Source organism: Heptranchias perlo, chromosome 15 (assembly GCF_035084215.1).
Source record: "Heptranchias perlo isolate sHepPer1 chromosome 15, sHepPer1.hap1, whole genome shotgun sequence".
Classification (NCBI taxonomy): domain Eukaryota; kingdom Metazoa; phylum Chordata; class Chondrichthyes; order Hexanchiformes; family Hexanchidae; genus Heptranchias; species Heptranchias perlo.
Window position 1 is genome coordinate 15457027 of NC_090339.1, and position 24627 is coordinate 15481653.

Consider the following 24627-nt stretch of genomic DNA (forward strand, 5'->3'; position numbering starts at 1 on the left):
CTTTGTCCTGGATGGTGTCGAGCTTCTTGAGTGTTGTTGGAGCTGCACTCATCCAGGCAAGTGGAGGGTATTCCATCACACACCTGACTTGTGCCTTGTAGATGGTGGGAAAGGCTTTGGGGAGTCAGGAGGCGAGTCACTCGCTGCAGAATACCCAGCCTCTGACTTGCTCTTGTAGCCACAGTATTTATATGGCTGGTCCAGTTAAGTTTCTGGTCAGTGGTGACCCCCAGGATGTTGATGGTGGGGGATTCGGCGATGGTAATGCTGTTGAATGTCATGGGGAGGTAGTTAGACTCTCTCTTGTTGGAGACGGTCATTGCCTGGCACTTGTCTGGCGCAAATGCTACTTGCCACTTATCGGCCTAAGCCTGGATGTTGTCCAGGTCTTGCTGCATGGGGGCACGGACTGCTTCATTATCTGAAGGGTGCCTCCTCTGCTGCCCTGGTGCAATTATCCACCAGCCCTCTAACTCTGCTTTACCTGAAGACTGCGTGGGATGAGTAATATTTTAAGATTCTGGGCACTGACTGTTGCACTTAATTCCTGTGTCACAATTTTGCTACACTTCTGCGACACTTGGCCTCCTCAGGTTACTTTTAACAGTAACGCCTGCTTAGACTTACTTACTCTAAGCAGCATTTCCTGCATTCTCCACTAGTTGGAGCAGTTTTTTTTGAGAAAGTAAGTGCAATATATCAGCTTTATTCTCAGTAATAATACATACACACACACTGGGAAAGACCTGTTTTTCATTTTGAATATCTCCCCACAGGGCGGTGCACCGTTCCCAGAGACACTGCAATACTGGGTCGATGCGTGGAGTGGACAGAGCATCTTTCCATCTCTCTGTTCCAAAAATCAATTTAATATATGGTCCCCAGATAGGGGACGTATCAGATATTAAACTGATAAGAACATTTTATTTTCAAAAAATATACTTTATTCATTAAATTTGCAACGATACATACAATACAGTTGTCATATCACATTTAAAACGTGCACAATACAGATTATACAATTTGCAGGTTACATCAAGTACAGTTCAAATATCATTCCAACAATACAGTTACACATCGTATATAGTTACAGTTCATGACACTCTAGGGTGCCTCATTGCATCACAATCAATACAGATTATTGATTACAGGTACATTACAGGTTCATTACATCAATTCAAATTTTACATTCTGCCTGTGGGGGGTTTTTCCCTGATTGCAGCCCCTCGGTTTACAATGGTGGGTAGGCTCTAAACATTTGCCTTGCCCCACAGAGCCTTTGCGGCGGCCGCACCCAGCTTTAGTGCGTCCTTGAGCACGTAGTCCTGGACCTTGGAATGTGCCAGTCTGCAACACTCGGTTGAGGACAGCTCCTTGCACTGGAAGACCAAGTTTCGGGCAGACCAAGTTTCGGGCAGACCAAAGGGTGTCTTTCACCGAGTTGATGGTCTTCCAGCAGCAGTTGATGTTTGCCTCGGAGTACGTCCCTGGGAACAGTCCGTAGTGCACAGAGTCCTGTGTTACGGAAATGCTCGGGACGAACCTGGACAGACACCACTGCATCTCTCTCCAGACCTTCTTTGTAAAGGCACATTCCAGAAGGAGATGGGTGACGGTCTCGTCTCCACCGCAGCCTCCTCAGGGACAGTGTGCGGTGCTGCTGAGACTCCGGGAGTGTATGAAGGACCTGACTCGAAGGGCCCTTCTCACCATCAGCCAAGCTAGGTCTTGGTGTTTGTTTGAAAGCTCTGGTGATGAGGCGTTCTGCCAAATGACTTTGACAGTCTGCTCGGGGAACCAACCGACAGGATCCACCATCTCCTTTTCCCACAGGGTCTCGAGGACCTTATGTGCGGACCACTTGCTGATCGCCTTGTGGTCAAAGATGTTTTTCTGCACAAACTTTTCGACGAAGGACATGTGGTGCGGAACGGTCCAGCTGGATGGAGCGTTCCGTGGCTGTGTGGCCAGGCCCATCCTTCTCAACACCGAGACAGATAGAATCTCAGCACGTAGTGACACTTCGTGTTTGCGTACCGAGGGTCTACGCACAGCTTGATGCAGCCGCACACAAAGGTGACTCTCAGGATGAGGGCCACATTTGAGCAGTTACTGCCTTCAGTTCAAGCCCCGAGCCTGTTTCCTCTCTGCAACAAGCTATTTTCCATACTTGCCCTGATTTGTAATTCATTGTGTGGTGATATTTCGTTCTTTAAATCGATGTTCCATAATCTATCTATCCATGCGTCAATGTTAAAAATGAATTCTCCCTACTGCCAGCAACGTTAAAATAAATGTCTGCACTACCGTTGCAACAGCTGATTGCTGCCCCGCCTTTTTTTTTTAAATCTACATCTTTGCCCTGGTTTAAAAACTTATATTTTCCTTAGTGCTGACCTTTCTTGAAAATCGGTATTTTCTTCCCCGATGACCTTTCTTGTTGCCACTTGCTCACTCCGAGGTAAAGTAAATGCCCACTCCAGTTTCCCTGCAGCTGGCGATATGTAAATAAATTAAGAAATCCTTTCTTTTAAAACTTAAGTGTTTTTGGTGCCGGTTTCCCTGTTGGCGATGTTAATGTAAATACATTTCTTGTGCCAGATATCTAGTGTCCCACATTTCAATGTCACTATTTCGGCTGTGATATAAGCTAATCAGATAAAACATTGTGCTGCCATTACAGCTACTGGCTGTTCACCCCCAATTAATTTATTGAAATAATAATGTTAAAATTCTTGCAAGCGTATATACTTCATGTACTCATACTTGCTATTATCACATTTCTTCACATGCATGTGCTGCACTGAACCCCTAAGTCATACCTAATGCAATGCTATAGGTAACAGCTGTTGCAATCCTATATAACGCCTTGAGTGGTCCACATATAACTGCACTAAATCAGTGTCCCTGATGTTATCTCTATATGGCATAAACACCCTATTGTTATAAAACAGCGTGTCCTCTGACTCGTCATGAGAGTGTCCTAGTTATCTTAGAAAAGTGAGAAGAGTAGTGGAATCCACAAAGGCAGGATTTGAATTGATAACACAATGGATGAGTTTCTGCGATACAGTGGTTTAAATAACTTCTTCCTAACTGTGTGCAGGTTTTTTGCATGGACAGCCCTGGTATGTCAGCAAGGTGGAGGTGTACAAACAGTGTATTTATTGGAATTGGGTCATAGTTTTGTTTCTCAAGTGTTTGATATGTTGTATATGTTTTAGGTCCTGATAGTTTCAGAGGAACCAGATTTGCCATATATGCGGCCTCCGCTTTCGAAAGAGCTCTGGTTTTCTGATGACTCCAGTGTGCCAGAAACATTGAGGTTTAAGCAATGGAATGGAAAAGAGAGGAGGTAAGTGTGTAATACTGCAGCGCAAGGCTATCAGAATCTTGTAGTCGACATTTAATAAGGAAATGGGTCGCCAATTTCTGATTTCTTCCCTCTTCCCCTTCCGCTTGTAGATGAGGGTGATGGTGCCTTTCCTCATGGACTCTGACATGCTGCCTACCAGAAGCATGCCCCCGTACACTTCCAGTAGGTCTGGGCCTATCCAGTCCCACAGAGCCAAGTACAACTCGACCGGTAAGCTGTCGCTTACGGGAGTTCTACTCTTCTCAAAGGACCGGGTGGCCTTTGTCAGCTCGTCCAAGTTCTGTGGCCGATCCATGCTCTCCCGCTTGCTGTCCTCTAAAACTTCTGTGATAGAGAACAGGAAGGACGCAGGTATCGGGGGTGACGATACCAAGCAGCGGAGGCTTTTAGGTTAAGGCCTGCCTGTACATGGATGACGTCGCCATCTTCTGCTCCGATCAGCAGTCAGTCCACACGCTGATGGTCATCTCTGACCGTTTCGAGCTGGTCTCGGGGGCCAGAGTGAACCAAAGTAAGAGAGAGGCCATGATGGGAGACCCGATCCTCTGTCCCCTTCGCCCTCAGGTCCGACTACCTGAAGGTGCTGGGGATCTGGTTTGGGGGGGTTCCTGGCCTGCACAAAGAACTGGGAGGAGCGGATCGCCAAGGCCAAACAGATGCTTGGTAAGTGGGTGGGGCGATCCCACTCCATAACCGGCAGGAACCTGGTGATAAGGTGTGAGGTACTCGCGGAGTTGCTCTATGTAGCCAGGGTCCAGCCCATTCCCCACAACTCCGCCATCACAGTCACCCGAGCTATCTTCCACTTTATCTGAAGGACCAAGGTAGAACCGGTCCGCAGGCTCACCATGTACAAGCCCCCAGGCAAAGGAGGGAAGAGCGTCCCCAATGCCGCTCCGTTCCTGATGGCCACTTTTGTGTGTGGCTGCCTCAGGATGTGTGTGGAACCCCAGCACGGTAACACCAAGTGTCACTACGTGCTGAGTTTCTACCTGTCCAACACGCTGAGAAGGCTGGGTCTGGCCATGCTGGCCGAACAGGTGCAGGATGTCCCGTCCAACTGGACCGTTCCCCCACCACACCCTCCCCACCCCACCCATCCCCCCCCATCAGTCCCAGGTGGAGAAGTTCCTGAGGAGGAACCCCTTCGACCACAAGGCTGTTAGACGGTGGTCGAAGCAAAAAGTTCGAAGAGTCCTATAAGGAAAGGAGAGGGTGGACTTGATCGGGCTTTTCCCCAACCAGACGGTCGATGCCATTTCACAGAACGTCTCGTCGCCGGAACTGACCAACAGGTACTAGGATGTAGCCTGGCTGGTGGTGAGAAAGGCCCTCCCAGTGCGGACCTTCCAACATGCACGGAATCTCGGCCCCACTGCGAGCTGCCCTCGAGGCCGCAGTGAGGAGGAGACCATCTTCCACCTCCTGATAGACTGCCCCTTCGCGCAGAGGTGTGGAGAGAGATGTGTTGGTATCTGTCCCAGTTCATCCCAAACAGCTCGGTAACACAGGACGCTGTGCTCTACGGGCTGTTCTCCGGGACACACACCAAGACAGATATCACCTGTGGCTGGAAGACCATCAACTTGGTGAAGGAGGCCCTTTGATCCGCCCGAAACCTGCTGGTCTTCCAGCTGAAGGAGCTGTCCACGACCGAATGTTGCCGACTGGCACACTGCAAGGTCCACGAGTACAAGCTGCGAGACACACTGAAGCGAGCTGCGACCTACACAATTGTACAGAATGTATTAGAAAATATGTACTGTGCTATAAAATTGTAACAATGAGATCATAGTGTATATGATCTGTACTGTATTGCTTTAACTGCTGCATTTTGTGCCCTCTATTTGAACTGTGTACACCATGTGTATCTTTAAATTTTATGAAATAAAGTATATCTTGAAATATTAAAAAAGGCTTTAAGCACAGGTATTTTAACCATGTGTTATCTATTGTGGTGAACTGAACCTAAGTATTAAAATAAATTGTTCAAACTTGAGTTCTCCCATTTCAAATGTGCATTTAAGTAACATTATATCCTCATTTATATTTATAGCCCAGCGCTTGTTGACAGTTGAAGGAAACGGTTGCTACATTCAAACAGTTAACAAACTAGGCGATACATTGTTCTAATTTTAAATGGGAAAACTCACTGCTGAGACTATGTTCATTATTCAACGAGATACAATTTGTAAATACTGGCACTTTAAACATTTAGAACACAGGCTAGACTTGAGCTTCTGCAACGCCATCTGATTAAAGAATTAAAATCAGTGATCCACATGCATTTCATGTTTTGTTCAGTCATCCGCCAAGCAGGTAACCAGTAACAGGTGTTCTGAATTTGAACGCGGTTAAGTGACACCGTTTTTTAAAATCTCCATTGATGTGCAGTTTATTCATCCCCATCATTTCACATTTTATGCACGTCACCATCTAAACTGGATTAAGTTTCTGCAAAATCAACTGATTGTGATTGAAATCAATGGGGTTAGATAATCCCCATACATTTCCTCTTTCAGGTAAAGCATGAAAATTGTGAACTGCATCGAGGGTAACATGCTGCAAACCAATAAGAATGTCAGGAAGCGGTCTTAAGGCAGCAGTCATTCCACTACAATCACAATGTAGGAATCTGGGGAAGAAAAACAAAAAAAAAGTGAAATTAAATTCTTTGGTGGTTTCAGTGGCTACAAAATCATTATGTGGAGATGCCGGTGATGGACTGGGGTGGACAAATGTAAGGAATCTTACAACACCAGGTTATAGTCCAACAAATTTATTTTAAAATCACAAGCTTGTGATTTTAAAATAAATTTGTTGGACTATAACCTGGTGTTGTAAGATTCCTTACATTTACAAAATCATTGAACACTAGGGATCCTGGTATCTGGGCCTTGCAATTTCTTTGTGGGATAATAGGTACAAATAGTTAACAAATTTGTCTGAAATTCTCTGTTACCCTTTTTAAATGGGTTAAGCAGCAGAGAAAGTAGTTTTGGATGAGTGCATTTGTACTTATTATCCCATAGTGTAATTTGAAGCCCCTGATTTTTAAGTTGTGATATTAGTGCTCAATTTCAAAGGTGTATAAAAGAAGTTTGGTTAATCTGCAACTTTCATGTTTACAGCATTTATTTCCAGCCCCCATCTTTCTATGTCAGTCCTCAAGACTTGCCTTTTGTGGAGAATGGAGGAGTGGCAGTGTTGACTAGCAAAAAGGTAAGTCCAAAAATTAGAATTCAGTGATTGTACTAAGGCCATTCAGTTAACACCAGGTTTTTTACTGATGTTAGAACTGGCAGGGATGTTGTATAATTTTTCATAAATACTTATGAATATAGCAATATACCACACATTTATATGTAGGGAACAGCTCAAGTATAGCACTTGTTTGAAATATGTCAATACTTCTGTTTTTTTCTTTTGTTTTAGAGGACTTACATTTCTCTGACAATACTTTGGAGTAGTAGCACGTTTGATAAAATGCGGAATCGAGCTTGGATATAAACACAAAGGGTATAAAATCGTTGAGGTGTTTTATTGTTGGATGTCCTTACTTAAAAGATTTGTTTGCTTTCCATTTCTGTGTCTGCAGGTTGTACACATGGATGTCCGAGGGAATAAAATAAGATTAGACAGTGGTTCAGAAATAACATACGATAAATGTTTAATAGCAACAGGTAAATATTGATTTTTTTTTATTATATGCAGCCCATTGACTTTAGCTCATGGCCTTTCTTGAGCTTCATTCTTAAGCTTCATTCTCGTTACATTGTACATTTTATATATAAAGTTAAGCACTTTGTGCTGTTTAGTGTCAGTATTAAGTGAGCAAAAGAATAAAAGAATGTTTTTCACCTATAGAGGGACAAACTGATTTTGTCTCACCTGACTAGTGTTTTACTTGTAAATTTCTCCTCTATCTGGTCTTGTCTGCTCACACGCCTATGACAGTAAAGTTTGAGGTCAAGAATTCAGTGAGTGATAACTGCAGGGGAAAACTCCTTTCACGCACTGTCACCTTTTTTTTTCTTGCTGCCATATTTGAAATACTTTTTTAAATGATTTCCAGAACTTTTTCTTGCATTTGTTTTTTTAACTCCCTACCTTTCTGTTTTCCTTATTCAGTTTTCTACTTGTGTCTCTAGGTGGAATCCCACGTAACCTTCCAGCACTTGAAAGAGCAGGAGAAGAGATGCAAAAGAGGACAACTCTATTCAGAAAGGTAACTGTACAGTATTACTTCTGTGACTTGTGCCCCATACCCGGATTCCTTTTTGTGTGATTATATTTCAACTCTCCTATCACTTTATGCATTTAAGTTCCAATACAGTGTGCCAAAAAGATAATCATACATATGGGGCAGGAGCATTCCAGCTTCAGTCCCTGGTCTGTGTTAAATTAGCTGATGGGTGAGGTGGTAGTAGTAGAAGCATTACAGTTTGCCTCAGCACTCCTGGTCAAGGGAGGGGTAAATTAGCCAGGGGTACTGCTCCTGATTGATATTCATTGATCCCTCATAGTGTGCGTGCGTGCGCACTTGTGGATGTGTAAGGGCAGGATCAGATTGATGCCCTCCAGAGTCAAATAACCTATTGATACTCACTGCCTAAGATCATATATGGCCAATTAGGGGTGGTACCAGAGGGCTGCCAACACCCATGAAACCACAAGAGTCAGCTGCATCAGGAGAGTTGGGATGATAAAACTAATCAGACATTGCAACATGCTAGTCAACTGTACTGCATCACTCGATCACAGAAACTGCACTGCCATACTATTTTATTGATTGCAAAGTTACTTTATTAATTTGGGTTATAACTCATGGTGTTACAAGGTGGTTATGATGCATGAGATGATTCAGTCGTGTTAGGAAGCTAACACAAAATATGTGAAGAAAGACAGAACCTAAATAAAAAGCAACGGTTATCAAAGCAAAAAAAAAGCCGAACTTGACAGCTTATGAGCTACAACAAAAAAAAGGTCTTGGAAAAAGCTTGTGTTCAGATATTTTCCCACTTTAGATATTAAACTTCACTAGTATTTACATTTTCTTCATTCCTACAAGTTTCTATCCTATCATAATTTTGCTTTTAATTTTGTTAAGTAACTTGCATGTGTCAGCCCTTCTCAGCCAGGACTAATGACGTGTGAAGACTGCAACATTAACAAACAGTTGCATTTGTATTAGTGTGGAAATTATGTTGTGGTGCAGTTTAATCTCTGATTTAGTTACACTGCTTTCACTAAGAGCCATCCAAAAAAATTGCTGGTTTTATGGTAGAATTATGGTTTTCGAACCTTAGTACAACTGACGCCAACACACCACCAGTACACGACATGACACAGCATACACTGCAACTTCTATTTACCAACAGGAGTCTCACCCCACTCTCTAAAATGGTGCACTCTTACTGGTAAATAGATTCTCTTCCATCTGCCCTTTGCTATCAACGTTCTCCCTTTCCCTACACCTGTTCTGAAAGCATTAACTACTTCCTAGGTGCTGTTCCACAGTTGCTAATCACTCTGGTACTTTGTCTTGTTGGCCATGTGTAAGCCTAGGTAATAAAGCTATTTTCCTATAAGGGATTCTGTTCTCACCTGATGTTCAAGCACACACTTCCACTGGGGATAATTGTATAGCATTCAGGGTGCCAACCCTCGCCGTATTATTTCCTTTCCCTCTACCCCCAAACTTCGGGCTCTAAGTCCAATTGTAGCGACCCACCACTGGTGTGGCTATGATCTGCAAATTCAATGCTGATTAGAAATTGAAACGTGAGACATTCAACCTCGCACCTTCCTGGTCTGTGTGGCTAAACAACTCATGGCGTTAACCAGCTCAGCCATCAGCCAAGTTCGTAGTAGAATTAAACTTCTGTGATGCCAGATGAAATGTTCGCACACAAAGCACTGCTCTGAGTTTCAGAAGATACTAAATTGCTGCTGCATGTGCACTGAGATGTACACATGGTTCAATGTCTGTGCATAGGCAGAAGCACTCTGGATACATAAAGAAAAACAGAGCGATGCTGTGAATGGGGAGTAGAACCTGACTGGCACAAATGGAACAACATTATTTATTGCATTTCACTTCCACCAGTCATAGAAGGGCACAACATGCTGGCAAGTCTAATCCTGGTTAAATGCGTTGTTACCTTTTCAAGTTCATAGTGGCTGCAAGTCGCTCAGAGGGAAACTTTCCTGCATTTGCAAATTATATTTAGTATATAAGTGCAGAAATCTGATCAAGCACACTGTTCTGCTGGATGTTTTTCCATTGCTCCCATGGTCCATTCCAAAATCTGTCTGTTTGGTCCACCTGACCGTCATTAACTTTGAAGCCTCAGTAAAAGTAGCCTACTCATTAACCATAAATTTGTTTAGTACGATACATGTAGCTGAAGCATTGTAAAATGATTTAAAATAAATTAGAAATTCATGATATGGGGTGTAAGAAGCAACTTTATTACGTGTACAAAATACATTGCAACCTTGCAATAGCTAATCATTGATCATGAATTGTCCATTACATTCCATTAGCTGTCTACTAAGAACTAACTGAGGACTTAAGAAAGGGAGCTACTTGAGACAGTGGATTCAGATAGGGCGTTCAAGTTACAACCAAGGAGATGGAGGAAGATTTACAGATATTAAGTCGAAGTAAGGGAGGAAATATTACAGCAGTTTTGGTATGTTTAAAGTTAGCTCTTGGATATGGGCTGATGGTGCTGGGTGTGGAGCCTATAACAATGAATAACCTTGAGTGGGTTACAAAAGAAACTGATTTTGGCTTAAGTTACAGATGGAAATAAAATCCAATTCATTGGAGCGCATCATAAACCCTTGTTCCAGTTTAAAGCAGAATCAGTTTTTCTCCATAAATCTTACATTTTTCAAAATGGACCATGAACTACATAATGTTACCTAATTAGATTCATGCTTACTGAAAAATCTAATAAACCATAAAATCATTTCTAAAATCCCAGACCAAATTGTTTGCTTTATATTATGTGTGACTAAGGTACTGCCATTAGTTTTTGTATTGTCATTTGGGGTCATTTTTAGTCATTTGAGTCCAGTGCAGAGGAAGGGGTAGAATGTTTGATGCAAGTTTAGATTGGGTAATTAAGTTCAAAAACAGAATCCCTAATCTAGGCTTTAATTTGGATTGGGTTGAGGAGAGAGGGGGTTAGCAAGATTCTGGAAGAACAAACAAATTGTAATTCTGCATTTAGAGTTATTTGAAATAACTTGAAGCTTATTTAGGGCAGGATGATTTCAAGAAAGAGGGCAGCAACTCAAAAAAAAAAAGCTTAGAGTATTATGCATGCCATGAGAGTTCTCATAGACTAATAAATTATTTTAAACATGAAAATAAAGATGCCACTGTGTTTTAAAAAGTATAGAACTATAAGGATCACTTGTATTTTATAATCTAATATATGGTGGAATTTGTTAAAAAGAAATGCGTGGAGTTAAAGATAAAACAATGCTGCAGTGTATTTGTGTATAATGTCCATGAAGTGCAGTGTGAACAACGTCTCCCTCTCTGCTTGATACAAAATTTACAGCAGACTGAGGCATACAGATGGTTCTGACCAGTGCTGCAAACACTCTTATAGAGTAGTTCCAGTAACTGTCTTTGGCACTGAAAATAAATCAACTGTTGTCTCTGCACACCTATCTATTTTGTTCATTAACTTTGCAAATGCTGTGGTGGGTAATAACCTGAAGCTAGCATGGTGCAAGGACAATGTTTTAGTAACCCCATCCTCCTTAAGAGCACGTTTTATCATCCTTTTCTATGCCCTGTATAAGGTTTCCATGTTGTCTCCAATTATATTTCTTGTGCTTTTTAGATCAGCCACATTTGCACAAATCCTACAGACTATGTGCAGTAAAGCATTAGTTTGCAGTCTGTGAATGATACTTAGTCCTTTTGTTGCCAATTTTTAAAAGTTTGAGTTTATACTGAATCTTGTTTTTAAAATGTACACCATTTCAAAGAGGCTCTTACCATACACCTTCTGCGTCAGTTACTCCATTTAATCATGGGTTTACCAATGTGACTGTTTAGATCAGAAGAGATTCTAAAATCCAAAATGCTAAAATAGCCATTAACTCGAGACACTCCCATTCCTCCTCCAAGCAGCAGAAAGGGCAAGTTATATCTGTTCTCCATTCTACAAATTCTTCTCTCTCGAAAAGGAGTGATCAGAGACTGGAGTTTCCAGGGTAACTGGTATTCCTGTCCTTCTTGGACAACTCAAAGAACAGCTTGACAAGAACAAATTGTGGGGTCTTCAACAACTTGCACTTTTATAGCTCCTTTCACACTATGAAATGTCCCAAGGTGTTTCAGGTTAGGAAACATTTCTTTACACAGAAGGTTGTTGGAGCTGAGACCATTACATCCTTTAAGGGAATTTTGGATAAGTATATGAAGCAGAGGAAGAATACAGGGCCATAGGGAGAGAGCAGGGCAGTGGGATTAGTTTTGGATTGCTCTAACAAAGAAACGTGATGAGCCAAATGGTCTCCTTTTGTGCCATGAACTTCTATGGTCCTATTAAGAAACTAAACTGAAGGTTCACTGAGTTTATCCGTGAATAACTAAGCCATATAACCAGGAAGGCCCCACGTTTGTTGCCCATTCTTTGCTGAGTTAGCTGATCTCTGGTGGTGGTACAGATACAACTACCTCAGTGCTCTGGATTAGGAAGGGGCAATTCAACTAGGGTTCCCATTCCTGATTGCTATCCTGACACCTTTGGTAGAAGTGTACGTGTCTAGATGTTGAGCAGCGACGTGATCAGATTGGGCTGTGATGCCCCTTTTGGTCAAATAGCCAATCAAGACTCATTGCCAAAGCTGATGTGAATAATGGTTACTTGAGTACGGTACAGGAGAGCATCTGGCACCTGTTGAATGAACCCCATCAAAATGGCAACTCCTTTAAGAGGGGATGGGAGAAAATTGGTTAGGAAAATACCTAAATGTATTGAGCTTAGATTATGAGGATAAAATGCAACATAGTTCTATTATATTGATTTTGCAGTAATAAGTTGAAGGTGGGAGGTAAATGATGGCACTTTTTGGGACTGAAACAGCATGGATCTGATGCAGTGTAAAGCTATAATTTTAACATTGTATCTTAATTTTGACATTGGACCACTTTACAATTCAAATTCCATTTCACATGCCAGCCATTCATATTCATGACCAACAGATTTTTAAAAATACAAATACAAAGCTTTCTGAAATCTTAATATTCTGTTCATATTGTAAATAAAAATACAAATGTTCTAAATTATATTGATTTAAAAGTACAAAGTAGAGGACAAAATTGAAAATTTATAAAACTATCCAGTTGTTAGATGAGAAATTGAAGTTTGTGCTACAAAATTAATTGTAACTCCTTCAGTGTATAACATTAGGTCTATTAGCCTGGCAAATGCTTTCCTGTTTGTTAACCATAATCCCTATCAGACTTTCCAAAAACAAAGATTTCTCATATTTTAGGCACAGTGAAAAATGGTAAATGTATTGAAACAGCCATCAAATCTTCAGCATGCTTTGTGATTCCTCTGATGAGCTAAAGTTATTACACTTATAATTAACTTGGTTATTCTGTAACATTGAAAGCTGCTTCATTGACCTACCCAGTTTTCTTTGGAAGGAATAAAACTAATCCTTCACCTTTTATAGCACTAAGTTAGTTGGTCCAATTGTCATATGTTGAGAAAATAATTTGACACATTCAGTTCCAGGGCAATTATTTCCAGTTGGTAAAGGCTAAAAATGCATTGGATTTTTAAAATTTGGGCTTGTATTTTAAAAGGTGAAGCAATGAATAAAATTTGCACAAATGTTTAAACTGCAAACATGTTCCGTTAGGGATAGATGTTGCAGCAGGCTATACTTTCACTTCTGGGACTGTTTTTGCATTAATTCCATTTTGAATGGATGAAAGTTCTTTGCCAATAGTAGAGCTCAACCGAGCTCAACCTACATGAAGTAACGATCCCAACCCAGTTCCCAATAGTCTCATAGTTTGGCAACAATTAGCACTAAATTAGCACTGTAACTCTGGCCATAAGGACAGCTGTTGTGTGAAATGGAATTTGCATTTGCAAGGTGGTCTGAGGTGGGAATTAATGCACATTGTTGGGAAGTGTTGAGGGAACTTTTTCTGTCCTGGAACATGCTCAATAGTGACACTAGGTTCAAAAAATAATGCTAGCCATGGCAACCTTTGCCATTATGAGCACACAAATATACCCAAAGAATGAGGGGGGGGGAAATATTTCTTTAGTAACTAAATGTCACTGAGGATTTTTATTGTTGCACGTCTTTCTTTGGAGAAGAAAACCGATTTTTCTAATCTTAACTGCAAATCCTTACAGATAGAAGATTTTAAATCATTGGAGAAGATTTCAAGAGATGTGAAGTCTATTGTCATCATTGGTGGTGGATTCCTGGGTAGTGAATTGGCCTGTGCTTTGGGAAGACGCGGTATGTTTTTTTTAGTTTCTTGATATAGTGGGCTAGATTTTTTTGCACATTCATAGTTAATCGGTGAAATATCTAGCCTAAAATGTACTTAGTGACATGTGTCTTTCAAGAACACAATATCAATCTGTGGTCTATAATAGATGAGCAGTATTTGTGGAGGTGGTTTAATTCCATTTTTGGGGACATCAGGGAGTATTGATAATTTGCTGGAGCCTTCTCTTGAATTTGTATCATTTGAAATGAATGTGGGCCAGTCTGATAGCTACAGTGATTCTAATTCTCGGGTCAGCCACGTTTGGATTAAAAACTAAAACAATATAGATTGGCTAATTTAAATATGGATTCAGATTTAAGCAGCTGGTAAATATTAACATAAGGCTCACATTTTCAGACTGAGGACCTCAAAAATTACGCTTGAGCTAACTGTTGATCGCATAACAGTATACTGCCTTTCTCGGGCCTTTTACACTTTCCATTTCGCTGCTGGGAAGATGTCTGTTTTGTTTTCTGCCATGACCTCACAATAGTAATGGCAGCTCTCCTGATGGCGTTCTGGGTAAAGGCAAACAGACTGTCAGTCCCAGTCTATGTTGAGTTAACTGATCTCACCTGGGGCCACAACTGTTTGCTTTGATTTAACATACCAGTGGGTTAAAAAGTGGCTTGGGGAAATTGGCCAGGTTTGGACCAGTGCTGAAAAGTGTGTATATGGGATGAAGTGCAGTGCATTCAATGAATGAATAACCTGGCGACATTCACTGACTTGGCTCACAAGTAAAGAATGGCCACGTGGGTGAACTATTGCAGAGCTCTCCCTGGAACAGCACAAGGCACAGGATGTTCAGGAGAAAAAGGAAGGAAAGAAGCATGAAAGAATAGGAATGACTGCTCGGGCCTTCAGCAATTAAAGCATTAATATACTCCATACAGTACATATAGGCGTTTTGCTAAATTGGTTGACTGAGATTTGCAGATAATTGATGCTCACGTGCTTCAGAATTAACAAAAATTTTATTTTTGTGAACAGGTTTGCAAATAATAATTCTAATGCTTTAGATAAGTTGTCCAATGATAACCATCAAACACTCGATGGAATGTAAAACCTCTACTCCTTACCTGTGAATGTTTGATGATGACGTGGTGGAAGGAATAGAAAGTATTTTATTCTCCAGCACTATCATCTCTCACATTGATGAGCACAACATTTTAAAAAAATATATAAAACCACGTCTCATAAACTGTTCCAATCCAGCAACCCCTAACGGAGGTGCTTTTGTGGATATTGGCCATGAACAAGATCAGGCTCAGCTATGATGCTGCTTCATTCAAACAGTCTGACACTTACCCTTTGGGGAGGAGAGAAAATTGGTGGTGGTTGTTGGGGGGTAAATGGCTTCAGCTGGTGGTTTTGTCTTCCACTAGATATTCTCTTCTGCGTTATGCCAAATTAGGGTTTGCTTTGTTTGTTGTGCACTTCCACACCTTTGCATGTTATTTCATAGCACTCTTAGATTGCATTACTTCACATTAGTATTTTTTTCATTAGTACCTTGCAATTCCTAAGGGAAGTTTTAAAAAAATATGTTAATCGGACTTCAATTCAGGACAAACTTTTGTCCATAAGCCAAATTAGTGATAAAAATGGATTATTGTATATTTTATAGTTCTTCCCAGAGCATTTTTTTAACCATAACATGTTAAACCACAGCACGGGATACAGAACTCGAGGTGATCCAGATATTTCCAGAGAAAGGAAACATGGGTAAGATTCTCCCAGAATACCTCAGCAACTGGACAACTGAGAAAGTAAGAAAAGGTAAATACTCGTGTTTACTATTTTTTAAAAAGGGTTATCATGAAAATTTAAGAATCAATATGAATAGAGAATGAAGTTTTAAAAATAATTTAAAAACATGAATAAATGTGCGTAATAATTAATCATAGATCAACAAATCTTATCCCTTTCTTATTCCTGTCTCCTTCTCCCCCTCATAGATCTTTTAATGCATTTGGAGAAAAAATACTATTTTAATAGATGTTTCAAATTGAATTGTGTTTCATTCGGCACAGGTTTATTTTGTTCTACTGTGCATTACATTGCATAATAAAGTATATTTGAACATGAGTCTTTTGGAATTGTATAGTTATTAGGTTTCTGGTATGAGCCAGGCAGAATATGATCTTTTTAAATGGAAAGATTATGTCATGCTGGAAGTAAAGTAACTGCTTAATTCAGTTTATGGGTGTTGTCAATAACATTTAATAAATTTGCAAGTTTTACTACACCATAGATTTTACTATTGAAATTAACTAATCCATGGATGATGCTCAAGATGACAACGCTGTTTAATAATGACGGGAATTTTATACCATATCATGTTATATTCTGCTGCTAAACTGGAGCTGGATGCTTTAAGGCCACAAAGTCTACTTGTTAGCCTATGGTGAATGAGAGTTTAATTGATAAATGAAGTTTGCAAAATTGTGACATTCTTCTGAATTTCGTGCTCCAGATCAATCATTGACATTTTCTTTGATTGTTTGATTCTGTAACAATGTGTGACAACTAATGTATGATAGGTCCATGCTGGATGCAAGAGTTTTCTCATCTGTCTTTTTGGTTTTGATATTCTGAAACTGAATCCTTATCTCTTGTCTGGCTGAGATCAGCTAACTCTACATGGACTAGAGAACTTTCTAGTCTGTCTGTATGGCTCAGTGGTCCACAATGTACAAAGCCTTTTATTAACTATTATAGATCAGAAAAACTACAGTTGGTTCATAATATGTATTCTTTTCTTTCCATTTTAGAGGGTGTTAATGTCATGCCCAATACAGTTGTGAAATCTGCAAAGTATCAAGATAAGAAAGTTATTCTGAAACTCAAAGATGGCCAAACCGTGAGTATGCTTAACATAAATTTGGAATCTGTGAGTTTGCAATATTTAAAGAAGTATTTTAGCCTTGTTAACCAAATTTCCAGTTCAGCTAGCCTGAGTTTTCATCTTTCCTGTTTGCAGATAAAGACTGATCATGTTGTTGCAGCAGTGGGCCTTGAGCCTAGTGTGGAATTAGCAAAGTCAGCAAGAATGGAGGTGGACTCAGACTTGGGTGGATTCAGAGTAAATGCAGAACTGCAAGCACGTTCAAATATTTGGGTGGTGAGTATAAAGGTCATTGCCTGAAAGTACCTATTTGGAAACTGATTTTAATGTCAGAAATATGTTTTTTTTAAATGTCATTTGTGGTGTGCATATTGTTTAAGAGTAGAAGCTTCTAAATACAAAGACATGATCTACAGTAGTATAATTTATTATTGTCTGTATCTACATTCTTTTCCTTGAGAAAATGTTATCCTAGGTAAAATATGGTATTTACAGTAGAGTTCTGAAACTGAGCATGAATGCCAACCATTTTGTAGTCAATTTTTCTAGCCACAAATGTATGGATACGGCCTTCAACTTCACAAAACATGTAAGTGTTCACCTTTTGTTCCCTTTATGCCCCACAGGCTGGAGATGCTGCTTGTTTCTATGATCTTAAGTTGGGAAGGAGGCGTGTGGAGCACCATGACCATGCTGTAGTGAGTGGCAGGTTGGCTGGTGAGAACATGACTGGAGCTGCAAAACCTTATTGGCATCAATCGATGTTTTGGTATGAATTGGCTCAGTGTCTTCTTTCAGTAGATGTATATTTAAACATGAACAACAAATGTAAATGTCAGCAGTTGACCAATCCTTCACAATAAGTTAAATAGAGTTAAGTTTAACTAATTCTTTCTGTTGCAGGAGTGACTTGGGCCCTGATGTAGGATATGAAGCTATTGGTATTGTAGACAGTAGTTTACCTACAGTGGGAGTGTTTGCCAAGGGAACTGCTAAAGACACCCCCAAAGCTGTGACACAAGAGTCTGGTAAGTTTCAGAATATTTGCTTACTAGAAACAAATGGATGAGACTGTTGGTATGTAGTAAGAGTCCATCTTTTATTTACATAGTTTTACTTTTTATACCTCCTGTGTTGTATTCGTAATATTGCATTTGGATCATGTAATTTTTTTTTTCTCGAACAAGCTAATGCTGTATGTAATCAATAGTTAATTTCTACTTAACTCTAGAAAAATCTGTTTTTAAACTAAACTGCTTTAGAAATTTTAGCCCTGATTTTAATTTTGGGCAGTGGCAGATTGGCCGGATACACTCTGCTCAATTAACTTCAATGGAGAGGAAAACCAGGCGGGGTGTATAATGGGCAGATAGTCCACGACCACCCGTTTTCCACCAAAAGTTAAACTCAGCCCTAACATTTCATAAAGTACGATGCTCAGGTCTAGAGCTCTGTCACAGAACAACTCCTGATGGTTCAACGGGTGCATAAGATGCTGAGACATAAAGACTAGACAGGTCCAATCCTCGATCCCTGGTGTGTGTTGTGTTAGCTGATCTCAGCTAGGGTGACAGTAGGGGTGCTGTAAGTGGTGTTAGTACCCCAGGATAGAAAGATTAAAAATCAACAGGGTTATTGTTCTTAATAATTAACTATCTGTCAACCGTTGCCGGACAGGGCTTGCATATGCGGATATCGCATGAAGCTGTTGCACCTTTCGTTTCCCCCCCCCCCCCCCACTTCCCTTCCCCAGTGGAATATCAATACTGTGGCCACTGGGACAGGTGCCTGTGGAGAAAACCCCAACACCTTCAGGAGAGATGGGGGGGAAATTTGGTGAGCGTAAACACTTGTCAAATTTTGTTTGATAAAGCTCCTGTGAAGTGCCTTGGGATCTTTTACTACGTTAAAGGTGCTGTAAATACAAGTTGTTGTTGTTTCATCAAAGCAAAGCCTCTGTTACATTCTTGTATTTGGAGGATATAAAAACATGTATGAAGGAATGATTTAATCTCCAGGTTTTACAGTAGCTCCTATCCAAGCAGCTAACAATCATTTTTGACATTTTCTTTCTTTTAAGAAATTGGATTTTATAACAGCATGCCAGTTTTCACTGAATGTCAAAACATGTTACCCTGTACTACTTTTTGTTTTGAAAATGATTGTTATGCAGCAATATAAACTTTTGCTACTTTATTGGAAATATTTCACACTGTTTGATACAAATTCTGCTTTGTTTTCAAACAAACCCTGGAGTAAATGCATTGAAAGTAACACATGTGTTTTAGTGGAAGCTTCAATTCTTTTGAGTGTTGTGACCTCCAGGAATCAGTAGTTTTTTTCCTTGTGTATTAACTGTAATCAATTCTGACATTTATCATAATTTTAATGTGGTGTGACTCTACCAGTAGGCGATTCTGTGATCTTAGCAGTATCATTTATATGCTGGAGGAGAGCAGCCGGGACACATGCATATACTCTGCAATTCCTACAAGGAAGGAAAAATCATTGGCCAATTCAGCCTGAGTCACACTCACATTTTCTATTGCTATTAGTGACTTGGAATGGTGTAGGGATTTAAAAAAAAGTAAAGTCCACACTTCCTAATTGCATAAATTGTTTGTTTGACGAAACATATTGGACGTATGACAGGAGCATTGGCTACTGCATTTACCACCAATTTTTCCCATGGTTAACCATGATTGATGCATATTTTGTTCATGAATGTAGGTACAGGAATCCGATCGGAAAGTGAGACTGAAGAAGTAGCTACTTCTGTAAGTGTACCTGCTGTTGGTGCTGCTGCTTTAGCTCGTCCGCCTCAGGAAGGAGAGGACTATGGAAAGGGTGTCATTTTCTACTTGAGAGAGAAAGTGGTCGTGGGAATTCTGTTGTGGAATATTTTTAACAGGATGCCAATTGCCAGAAAGGTTAGTGTTGCAGTTAATTGGGTTTGCAATTCCGTTTAAATGCTTTAATCAGCTGAATTGTGAAATGTAGACTTCAACCAAGTTTGTAACACTTGTGTGATTCTGGAATTGTGGAAGCATCGTAATTGCACATTAATGATCTACAGTAATGGCATCAGCGTGCTTGCTGAAGTTAATTATCTATATATTTTTTGTAAATTTAATGCAACCAAATTATAATCATACCAGGGCCCTTTTTATTGCTCAGGTTCACGATGCAAAAGTCTAGGCAGCCTAAAATCCCTCAATGAATAAGTGCTACCTCATTTGTTATTGCCTAACTTTACTTTCCTAACTGGGTATCTGGATCTCTGAGTCCAATGTTAAAGATTTAGTCTGTAGTTTTATCAGATACGCAGTATATAGTGTCTAAAAAGGTTAACCCCTCACAAGAGCCACTTAAGTTTTTTTGGAGGAGAATGAAAGATTTGAATCCCTCTAATCCAGCTTCTGCCCTTCTCACAGCACCGAAACGGCGCTAACCAAAGTCAAGAATGACATTGACTGTGACCATGGTGCAACATCCCTCCTCCTCATCCTTAACCTTTGCAGCCTTCAACAGTCAACCACATTATCTTCCTCCAACACCTCTTCCCCAATTGTCCATCTTCATTGGGCTGCCCTCGCGGTTCTACTATTGCCTATCTGACTATAGCCAGAATATCTCTTGTAATGATTTCTCATCAACCCCCTCACCATCGGAATCCCTTAAGGATCCATCCTTGGCCCCCTACTTTTTTGTCTACATGCTGCCTCCTGGAGACATCACCTGCAAACATGGTGTCAGCTTCAGTCACCATGTGGAAGCTATCATCTTTGCCCCCACCACAAACTTTGCTCCCTTGTCACCGATTCCATCTCCCTCCCTGGTCACTGTGGCAAGCTGGACCAGACCGGTCGCAATCCCAGCGCCCTGTTTTTACCTCAAGCTGAGTTTCCAAAGCCATATTAACAACATCAAATTGCATTTATATAGCGCCTTTAATGTAGAAGAACGTCCCAAGATGCTTCATAGAGGCATAATCAAAATAAAATAGATTCCGAGCCAAGGAAGGAGATATTAGGAGCGGTGACCAAAATCGTGTTTTTAAGGAGAGTCAAAGGAGGAGAGGGAGGTGGAGGGATTTAGGATATGAATTCCAGGAGTTAGGCAGCTGAAGACTTGGCTGCTAGTGGTGGGGCAAAGGGAGGGGAGATGCACAAGAGGCCAGATTTGGGGTTGTAGGGCTGGAGGAGATTAGATATAGGGATGGCTATGAAGTGATTTAAACATGAGTATAATCAACAGTTAGGTGACTGGGAGCCAATATAGGTCAACGAGGACAGGGATGCTGGGCGAATGGGACTTAGTGCGGGGTAGGATACAGACAGCAGTTTTGGATGTTTATGGGGGGTGGAGGATGGGGGTCCAGCAAGAAGAGCGTTGGAGTCATTGAATCTGGAAATGACAACGGCATGCATGAGTGTGTCACATTTCAGGATTTTTAGCAATTGTCCCACAGAGAGGATTTTTTTTAAAGTTACTTTTAATGTTTTTTGAGCACAGTGTATTCTCAAGTTTTGACCAAGCTTTTGGTCTCCCCTCCTAATCTCTCCTCCTTATTCTCATTGTCCATTTTTAATGCCTCTGAAGCACGCTGGGATGTTTTTCTACATTACAAGTGCTAGTTGGGGTATAACCCTCACAATATGGAGCACCTACATAAGATGCATCCTTGAGCCATGATCATGATGCTAGGGTTGTGGTGATATAACTGGTATGCACTTTAATGGTAGCACTTAAAATCCGGCTCTTGTAGAACGCATTGAAACTTGATCTGTCAATTTTTACAGCACTGAGCCTCAATTAGCTGGAAAAACTGCCTCTTTAGATTTATATTCAGCTCGTCAGAGGCCAGTTTTTAATGGCTGCTATCTGTAGAATGGGTGGCAGGTAAGGATATTTAAACATTTACTTAGTGGATGAGTGAAAAAAGGACAGAGGAAGCTAGAGTAAAGTGTCTTAAAGCAGAGTAAAATTTTATTTCAGTGATATAGGGTTAATACAGTAATAAAAGTGTTCCTGACAAATGTTACTTAATATTGTAATGGGGTTTGTTTGTGTTAGAGTGCATAAGACAAAGCTTAAAATTGCTTCACGCTACAAGCAGTAGACGGAGAAACTATCAGTGGGTTAGGGTAAGGGAAATAAAGTAGTCTGATTTTTTAAGTATAGATTTACACTTCCTTCAGAAAATATTTGTACTGCTCACAGATAATACAGTTGCCCTGGTCAGTGAATTAATTTGTTGTGCCACAGTAGTAAGATGCTGCTTCATGCTCACAATTCTCCACACAAGTTCTCCTCTGACACTGACTACATCACCTTCTAGCGGCCAGTTTAGATCCGTGTTGGTAGAAGCGTTAGGAGCAGTTCACATGTCCAGATGTACAAGTTTTCCCAGCCTATCTGAGAGGCTCCTAAATCCAGGTCTTGCAGGCAAAACATCCTGAGACAGCACTGCCTCGTTGCCCTGTCTGGACCACCACTGGTTTGCCACTAACATTGGGAGTTGGAAGTTGGTACAGGTGAACAAGATGTACACTCTTGGTGGGGAGTAGTACACAGAGCCCTAAAGGAAGAGACTTATAAATATGGTGGAAAATACATTCATACAAACTTCTTACGGATCTCTTTTTATACTTGCATTTTATTTAAACGTTTATTTTTAATTTTCTTACAGGTCATTAAGGATGGTGAAGAACACGATGACCTCAATGAAATTGCAAAGTTGTTCAACATTCATGAAGATTAGAATGCCCAGAGTTTAACTGTATATAAGAATCTAGAATTTTTTAAAATTGTAAACATTCTTTTGTGCAGGAAATCAAGAGCTTAAATTCTCAGAGAATGAGAGTAATATTTTGTGAATTTTCCCATTATCTAAAATTTGACTACGTAAAAGTATTTGTACCATGTGCACACAATGATCAGGATTTTCTGAACGAAATATTAAAAGAAATGTAAAAATGACATTTAAAAATGTGCCTTTGTTTGAACCTTTAAATTCATTTAAAAAATGCAGGATATGTTTTTGGTCAGTTATGTTTTCAGATGTAATATGGAGGGTGTGACAAACCAGTTTAGATTTAAGTTCAACACCAATTTCATGATTTCAGGTTGGTAATCTGAGTTAGGTACCAATCAAAGGCAGATGTATCCAACGGGAAAGGACAGTTGGACACTGAGTCATCTTGCAGCTTTTGATGCATCAAAGAGTGGGTGACTTCATTAGCAGCAGCGACCAAAGTCTGAGAGCGGGTCAACTGCTCGTCATCTGAGATTTGTGAGGAGCCCTAGAAGTAGGCAGAAAATAACCTGAAGATAAAGGACATGGCCAAGGGAAGTACTTTCTGTTCAAATTACTCTCCTGATTTCTACGTGGAAATACCTTTTGCAATAAAAAAAACTTTTGCTGCCCTGAGACCTGCCACTTCGAGCCTCCTTCCCTTCAGAGATTCTTCAGTGACATTACAAACAGGGAGAAGCTGCCTTATCCCGGAGCAACTCTGTTCATTTTGAGGGGGATTGCAAGTGCAGTCCATCCTGGAAGCTGATCGTGATCTATCCGACCCTGGGTGAGCACACTTCTTGTAAAGTATGCAGCATACCCAAGCTTGGTACTTTCCTTTCTCTTTTAAAATAGGACTTCATGAAAACTTCAGCTGTGTGATAAATCACATACAATGATTATAGCATACTCAAACTCATAGTTTAATATGATATAGTTTCTAGTTGTTTAAACCAGCAATCCAAAACCTACTAACAGTTTAACATTGAGCGAAAGAGTTCAGAACAGCAAAAATTCAGTGAGAAGTGCATCTATAAGTGGCATTCAAATTTTGATAGTTTTGTTTGCTTTGAATTTTAGAACAGTGCACTTAGTGTTAAATCATTGATTAGGTGCCTGAGTCAATTTAAACATTCTGCTGGCCTCAGTACTTCGCCCAAGTTGCCATTCTCAAGTAGTGGTCTAACCAGTTGGTGAGCTATTCAACCACGGAGGGTATCACAACCAAACCCAAAGTTGTCCTTACTCAGTGTCTACAAATGCAATTTCCAGGAGCGAATAGTAATCGAGAGAATGAATTCCTTCTCCCTCTTACCCCACTGCGTACCGCCCCACCCCCCCCCCCAATAAAAAGTCATCATTGTACAAAGGTCAATTGTATAAGCCAGCAGAATGTTTTGTTATTGACTCATTCGTACCTTCAGAACCTAGTCAGTGAATATATAAAAATTCTTAATGAATTTTCACTTTTCTTGAAACTCTACCCACCCTTTCCATCGTTTTTGCGATCAAGTTTTGCTTATTTATCTATTTCAAACTTTGATATGAAAATCCTCTTTTTAATTCTCTACTGAAGATACTAACTCTTGCTAGAGCAACAGTTCCATAGGTTGGTGCAGCCTCCGGTAGCTCACCCAACTATCGAGGGCATCGGTTTCAACCACAAATCTGTCCTCACTCGCCATCTACACATTTACTTTCCAGCAAGATTAAGGGATAGTGATCAGGAGCAGAAACCCTGGCTCATTTTGTATTCTTTCCCCCCCCCCCCCCCCACCCCCTCATTTCAAAAGAAAAATCAGGGTACGGAGGCTGATTGAAATGCCTCTCTCTCTCGCCTCCCTGGCTGATCTAACTCAGCACAGACCAAGTATCAAACCTGGGACCTTCCTAGTGTGTATGGCTCAGTGCCACACTGGGTGATACATTTACCAACTTTCAGGATTACACAAAGCATGCTGCAATTTAAAACAATTCTAATATTGTAAAGCATTTTTTTCCCAACAGTTTGAAAGCATGTGTCCGGTAGAATTCACCCGCGT

The 24627-nt window shown here is 40.5% G+C and overlaps 1 protein-coding gene and 1 pseudogene across 4 annotated transcripts in view; one reads left to right on the top strand and one right to left on the bottom strand.

Moving 5' to 3' along the window:
- The window catches only part of aifm1 (apoptosis inducing factor mitochondrion associated 1), a 49782-nt gene extending 26565 nt beyond the window's left edge, over positions 1-23217 (top strand). For 2 of the 4 annotated variants that reach the window (XM_067996870.1, XM_067996871.1), the window contains exons 6-17: positions 3225-3355; positions 6508-6598; positions 6975-7059; positions 7528-7604; positions 13792-13900; positions 15609-15716; positions 16712-16800; positions 16921-17061; positions 17412-17554; positions 17689-17813; positions 19516-19715; positions 22478-23215. In XM_067996870.1, the coding sequence (XP_067852971.1) occupies positions 3225-3355; positions 6508-6598; positions 6975-7059; positions 7528-7604; positions 13792-13900; positions 15609-15716; positions 16712-16800; positions 16921-17061; positions 17412-17554; positions 17689-17813; positions 19516-19715; positions 22478-22549 (1371 nt within the window). In that variant the 3' untranslated portion in view covers positions 22550-23215. Of the gene's footprint in view, positions 1-3224; positions 3356-6507; positions 6599-6974; positions 7060-7527; positions 7605-13791; positions 13901-15608; positions 15717-16711; positions 16801-16920; positions 17062-17411; positions 17555-17688; positions 17814-19515; positions 19716-22477 lie in introns of all 4 variants that reach the window. The other 2 variants (XM_067996869.1, XM_067996868.1) reach the window with 2 other exon arrangements.
- LOC137333208 (U2 spliceosomal RNA) lies at positions 776-940 on the bottom strand (annotated as a pseudogene).
- Positions 23218-24627: the final 1410 nt, after the last annotated feature.